The sequence below is a fragment of the Carlito syrichta genome, unplaced genomic scaffold, assembly GCF_000164805.1.
Source record: "Carlito syrichta isolate Samal-C Ts95f unplaced genomic scaffold, Tarsius_syrichta-2.0.1 Scaffold304741, whole genome shotgun sequence".
In the NCBI taxonomy this organism is placed as follows: domain Eukaryota; kingdom Metazoa; phylum Chordata; class Mammalia; order Primates; family Tarsiidae; genus Carlito; species Carlito syrichta.
Window position 1 is genome coordinate 110846 of NW_007248837.1, and position 6819 is coordinate 117664.

Genomic DNA, 6819 nt, shown 5'->3' on the forward strand with positions numbered 1-6819 from the left:
ATTGACACGCAGCCTGACTCCAGATGCCAGGAAGAGGAGTTTGGTCTCGGAAGGGTTTGCAGTACTTCCACAGGGGAAGCTAACCTCTTCCAGGCACTCCTCAGAGATGCCTGTGCAATCTGACCTTATATTGATAATCAAGGCAAGATCTTGAACAAGGGGAGAAGTGGCTCACGGTTGGGCGTTTTGTCAGCGAGACTGCTGGATTATCGAGAGGAAAAAACTGCAGCATGAGAGATGGGACTTAGATTCCAGAGTCTTCCCTGACACTCCCGAAGGACAGGGACTAATCCTCCAGCCAGATGGGCTTAATTAACACTGGGACTCTCATAACTGGTGATGACCGTGGGATGCGGGGTTCTGTGAGAACACCGGTTAAGTGACACGTAAACAAGAGCAGATGAACACGGGGTGACTTGAGATCCAAGTGCCGAGGGACGCAGAGTACTAGGAGGTGAGAGTCGGGTGGGGCTGCCCAGGGAAGGCTTCAGGCAGCAGTGGGGTGCGGAATGGCTAGGAGGGACGTGGCTTTCCTTGAGGTTGGGGCAGGCAGGGGGAGAAGCTGGCATCTGGCTTCCCAGCGGCATCATTCTGGAACCAGCCTGTCCCTGGGGGCCCCACCCCAGAGACCCAGCACAGTGACCTGCTACCCTGGGAATTTGCCCTGCCTCCTGGGTGGGGACTGTCCAGCCGCACGCCTGCCCAGCCCAAGTGGTTGATGCCGCTTGAAAATGACATGGAAAGGGGGTGTGGCCTTGAGCCAGGTCCTCCTCTCCAGGGTTTTGGCCCAATTTTGGTCTGTGGTCCATCCAAGCATCTTCTCTGTGGGATGCTAGGGAGAGAGATGGCGGGGGAGGGTGGCTTCTGCCCAGGTGGGGGCTGTGGGCGATCCTGGGAAGTGTAGTAAAGATGGCAATATGGCATGGAGGCCAGTTGGCAGGGTGCGTGCCCTGCAGTCAGCCTCCCTCCAGGCTTGGCTGTGTCCAAGACTGGGGCTCGAGATAGTGGAGAGAAACCTCAGACTCAAGGAACCAGGGTTGGAGGGACTTGGAGGTGAGGGGCCCGGAGGACGATGGAGTGTGTGTGTGTGTGTGTGTGTGTGTGTGTGTGTGTGTGTGTGTGTTGGCCCCAGGTTATGAGGTTTCTGGGGAGTTTTTTTTGAGTCAGAATCTCACACTGTTGCCCAGACTGGAGTGCAGTGGCATGATCATGAGCCTGGGCTCTGGCTGTCCTCCCACCTCAGCCTCCTGAGTAGCTGGCATTACAGGTGTTTCACCATGACCAGCTAGTTTTTTTTATTTTTAAAAAATTTTTTATAGAGATGAGATCTGGCTATGTTGCCCAGGCTGGTCTCAAACTCCAGAGCTCAAGCAATCCTCCTGTCTTGGCCTCCCAAAGTACTGGGATTACAGGCACGAGCCACTGCGTCTGGCTGGTTTCTGGTTTTGAGGAGGCCCCTACAGGGTGGGGGAGACTGGTACCTCCCAGGCCATGGTCCCAGGCAGGAATAGCAAGTGCACCCCAGGCACTGGTACTTGTTGGTGGTTGGAGAGGGAGAGATATGCAGAGCCCAGGTGGCTTCCTGCAGGAGGGACAGGCCATGAAGTAGGGCTGGGAAGCTGGAAGGGGTAGGGCCTGGTGGGGGGCTCCCCAGTGGGGACAGGGAGGCACACTTGTCCAGTTACATTGGAGCTGAAGGCCTGAGATGAGAGAGTGATCTGGGGAGTAGAGAGAGCACCTCGAGGGCAGAGCTCTGGGCTGAGCTGAGGCCTTTGCATGAAAGTCAGGAGACAAAGGGAGCCCCTGACTCCAGCAGGACATGCCAGCCATGTCTCCCATGCTGTTCCTAAATCTGTAGCCTGTCCAACCAGGGCTCAGTGGAGGGGTCTCTCAACCCCAGTGGAGGGTTTTGTGGTAGGGGAGAGGGGATGATTGGGGAAGGACATCCAGGAGTTGGCAGAGGAAGGAGAGACACGTGTGTTTTGGGGCTGGAGCGACTCCTGGTGTGTCCTACCTCTAGGGACACCAGACACTAAGAGTAGCACCTATCTGGGGATTCTTAGTCACTTTATAACTGGCATTCAGATGTGTGCCTGCCGCAGGCTCAGAAGTGACAGCATTTGGCCATTACTTCTACCTAGCACATGCTTGGTGCTTTAAAACACGGCATCCCTGGTCATTGCCTTGCTAGGCTATGGCGTGGCCGTGTGTTCTTTGAGCTATGGCCAGGCCATGTTTTCTTAAGTTTTGGTCCCCTCCCCTACCTTGGTGAGGTGAATCACCTCTTTTTCTCTCTCTCTAATTTACTTTTAAATAAACTATATTTTCTAATTTAAAAACAAAGCAAAACAAAACACGGCATCCTGTCCAGGGGCAGCAGACGGAGATGCTAAGGACGGGCTGACCCCCACGTGTCTCCTCCCCTCCCGCATTGTCTTTTGGGAAGGGGGCAGTGGAGTGAGACTGCTGGGAGCGTGGAAGGGCCTGGGGGGAGGGGCAGAGACAGTGAGTCACTAGCTAAAGGTCATGCGTGGAGGTCAGAGGGACCTTGTACCTGGGTCCCATAGGGACGGCCTTGCTGTCAGCTCTCCACAGCCTTCCCAGCTTCTTGGCTCCTTGTCCTTGGGCTCTGTGCCCGGCCCCTGCTGCCAGTACCTGCTCTCCGAGCCAGTGCCTGGCAAGCATAGCCATGAGATCATGGGGCGGGGTGGATTGGCAAGCCCCCCATCTCCCCTGGAGCTGCAGCAGGTGCATGTCGGAGCCCTGGGCCCGGCGCCTCTGTAATCTCCCTCCTGGCCCCATACCCTGCAGGGAGGAGGCTTCTCCAAGCAGCCAGTTCTGCCTCTTCAATCTCAGTCCCCAGACTCTGGCAAAGGTGGAACCTTGGCCCGTGCCATGGTATGGAGACTTGCGATTAGATTTCAAGAAGGACGTCCTACTTGAAAGCTGAGATGGTGTGGTAAAGGCAGAGGGAGTTAAAATTAAGGACAAATTAATAATAAGTACATTGCTCATCAGTGAAGGCTCCATGTTCTACTCTGTGCCAAACACTAAGCAGCAGTTCTCATGTAATCTTCACCATGACCTGGTAGGACGTGGAAACTCAGGCCAAGCCTTCAAAGCCAGTAAACAGAGGACCTGGTGCCTCCACTGAGCTTCTAACTGTAGGGTAAATCTGGAAGATCCAGTGAGCCTGGCCCCTGGAGCACACACAGATTCGCGTGCTCACTCTTTCCTTAGTTAGCGTTCAGTGGTGAATAAGACAGAGTCTGGAGGTCAGACATATAGGGAGGGTGAGGACTGAGTTTGTGCTGTGGAGTGTGGAAACCAGCACACAGAGGTGGGTGGGCCTGTTTCTGTCTGACACGTTGAGTCAGAGAGAAAGCAAGTATGTCAGAGCTGCAGCACGAGGGAGCGAGGCGAGACAGCAAGACATTCGGACTTCCAGGGCTGTGTGTCACAGGCACGTAAGGGTGTTTTTCCTGGAGAAGGAGAGCGTACCAGGGCTCAGACTGGAAGTGGGAGGACAGATGACCCATGGCGGGGGTCTTGGTGCACACAGATATGTGTCCAGTCTCTAATGATGTGTGTGTGTAAATGTGTGCACACACGTGTGTCCACAGACTCCAGTGATGTGTGTGCACACATATGCGTCCACAGTCTCTAGTGAAATGTGTGTGCACACACCTCTCCAGTCTCTAGTGATGTGTATGCATGTGCACACATGTGTCCACAGTCTCCAATGATGTGTATGTACACACACACGTGTCCACAGTCTCTAGTGATGTTTTTGTGTGTGCACACATGTGTCCACAGTCTCAGTTCTGCCTCTTCTATCTCCACATCTGCTGTTGTGCCACAGGCCCTGGAGGGAGGATTGGCCCCTGTGCTGATGGCCTAGACTGGACTTTATATTTGGGTGCAGGGCTGACTTGACTGCAGACCATTCTTGTGCCCCAGTATCCTCCAGTTTGGCAGACCCTTATTCCAATCCTGCCCCTCCTATGCCTACTTCCAAGAGGTGCCCTCAGCCCCTTCTCAGAGGACCGCCATCCTCTCCCTTCCCTGAGGATGCCCTGGGGTCTGGGACGTAGCTAGTGGTGGGCATATCCTACACACTTCCTGTGAGCCCACAGGTCCACCTTGACTCCCTGCATCCACAGGATTGGAGCCACTGCAACGAGTTCACACATGTGTATGGCATGGGTACTGGAGAGGACAAGACATGGATGACTCTTGCGTGTAATGGGGCTGGCTCTCAGTGCTCCTTGTCAGGTGTTGTGTTGGCTGCTGGCCCTGTCTGCCCTTGGGGTCCAAGCCTGTGCTCTATGTCCGGGGGCTGGGATCAGATTCCGTGTTTCAACATCCAATGACAGCACACACATAATCAGAGTCCTGGGATGTCGGGGTTGGTGGGACCTCAGAGACTACAGAGGCTCCTCTCTCCTTCACTGACAGACAAGGCATCCCCCAGAAGGGGAGGGGCCTTGCCCAAGGTCACACAGCGATTTGGGGGTGGGGCACAGCTGGGTCTCTGGACTACCAGGCACAGCTCTGTATGCCATGTCACATTCTGTCCCTAATTTTGACAAACCTCTCTCCCCTGCTCTTTGCTCCAATCTCTGTCCTTTTCTCATGGCTTCCACTCTCAAGTACCCCCATCCAGACCCTGTCCCTTTCTCAAGGCCTAGCCCTGCCTCCTCCACCCTGGAGCCCGCCCGATTTCTCTCCCTTAACTTCTGCACCGTGAGTAACACGTCCTGCTAATCCTCATGCCCTAATTGTCTGGAGCACAAATTAATGCTTTATTACCTGATGCTCTAATGACCTGGGTCCTAACCAGGCTCAATTGCTTCCTAGCTGCGTGACCTTGGGCTACTTACTTAACATTCTTAATCCCCTGTTTTCTCACCTGTGAATGGGGCAGGCTTTCCAGCCTTAGCGAGCAGCAGACATCTAGACCCAGAGGGGCAAACTTGGAAAAAGCCAAGGTTGAAATCTACAGGTACCAAGGGAGTCAGGGGAGGGGGATGGCGGCAGAAAGGCAAGTGGGGGCAGTATGGAAGGAGCCTCAGCTCGGAGTGGGGTTGAGTGATTGGTAGCGGGGATCATCGGGTGAGGCTCTTTGCAAGGGAATAACCACACTTCCCCCCGCCAGAGCATGGGGTGGCCATGAAGTGGGAGGAAAAGGGCATGGGCTTTGCAGTTGGCAGGTGTGGATTTAAACCGCAGTTGAGCCAGACTCAGTGGCTCAGGCTGGAATCCCGTGCTTTGGGAGGCCTAGGTGAGTGGATTGCCTGAGCTCGCGGGTTCCAGATGCGCCTGGGCAACTTGACGAGACTTCATCTCTACAATAAATCAAAGAAATTATCCAGGCGTGGTAGCGCGTGCCTGTAGTTCTGGCTACTTGGAAGGCTGAGGCTGAAGGATCGCCGGAGCCCAGCAGGTCGAGGCTGCGGTGGCCGGGAGTGGCCACTGCACTCCAGTCTGGGTGACAGAGTGAGACTTCAACTCAAAAAAACCAAAAAACAAAAACCCCAGCTGTACCACGGGCTAGCTATGTGACGCCACACACATGGCTAGGTCCCTCTCAACCTCCTCTTTCAATCTGTAAAATAAGGATTCTTTGGCTGGGCATGGTGGCTGCATTCTTTGACTGGGCATGGTGGCTGTAATCCCTGCATTTTGGGAGACTGAGATAAAAGGATCGCTTGAAGCCAGGAGCTTGAGACCAGCCTAGACAAACTAGTGGACCTTGTCTCTACAAAAAAATTTTAAAAAGGTGGTTTCTCTCACCCATATCAGCTCTGGCATGTCTCCCTTTCTTTCTCTTTTCCTTTTTCTCTAATAAAATTTGTTTTAAAACTTAAAAAAAAATTGCCCTGGTGTGGTGGGCATGCATCTGTAGTCCCAGCTACTCAGGAAGCTGAGGTGGGAGGACCGCCAGAGCCCAGGAGGCCGAGGCTGCAATGAGCTGGAATTGTGCCACTGCACTCCAGCCTGGGTGACAGAGTGAGACCCTGACTCCAAAGAAATCCTTAGAGTAAGGATTCAAAGAGGAGTCATCTCTAAGTGGCTTGGCTTGGAGTCTTTCACTCTGTAAGTGTTTAGCAAGGAGTAGCTGTGGTTTCTGTGTCGGCACTGTCCTGTAGCGCGTGGCTGCCACCCAACCTGCCCTGTCCCTGGGTCTTGCTGAGCCTGGGTGTCAGGCTCACTCCTCCCTTCCCAACCTGGAAGCTTCCCAAGGGCGGGGCCCACAACCTTCGTGTTCTTGCTTTCACTGTTTCAGGAAGTGAGGGCACTGGGAAAGCTGCTCGGGAGAAGTGATGCCACACTTGGAGCCTTGGTGGCTCTGCAGAGGCCCCAGGGACCTGTGGATGGGGGCCCTCGGGCCCTCTTGGCCCCCTATCGGCTTTGTAGTGTCTGAGGCAATCAAGGAGCTCAAGAGGCTGGTGTGGACACAGTGTGTGAACGTGATGTGTAGCCACGTCTCCCGCGTCAGTCCTGGGGCTCAGGACCGCAGTGGAACTGCGTGGCTGGTGAGCGCCAAGAGGGGCAGGCCCGGCTCTTGAGAGGAGCATGGGTGGGGGTGGGGGTGCTAGGGGGAAACTGATGGTCAGTTGCCCCCATTGTCTCCTTGGCCCCAGTGCATGGAGAGGGAGCCAGACACAACAGCAGTGAAATAATTAGAGCCGGGCTCGGTGGCTCAGTCTGTAATCCCAGAACTTTGGGAGGCTGAGGTGAGTGGATTGCCTGAGACCGCGGGTTCGAGACCCACCTGGGCAACTAGGCGAGACCTCATCTCTACAATAAATCAAA

General features: G+C 54.7%; 1 protein-coding gene across 1 annotated transcript; it reads right to left on the reverse strand.

Moving 5' to 3' along the window:
* Positions 1-286: 286 nt before the first annotated feature.
* On the reverse strand, positions 287-2897 carry CUNH12orf80 (chromosome unknown C12orf80 homolog). The gene is given in 4 exon segments (XM_021713768.1): positions 287-360; positions 697-832; positions 2656-2799; positions 2802-2897. Coding segments are annotated over 4 exon segments (450 nt in total).
* Positions 2898-6819: the final 3922 nt, after the last annotated feature.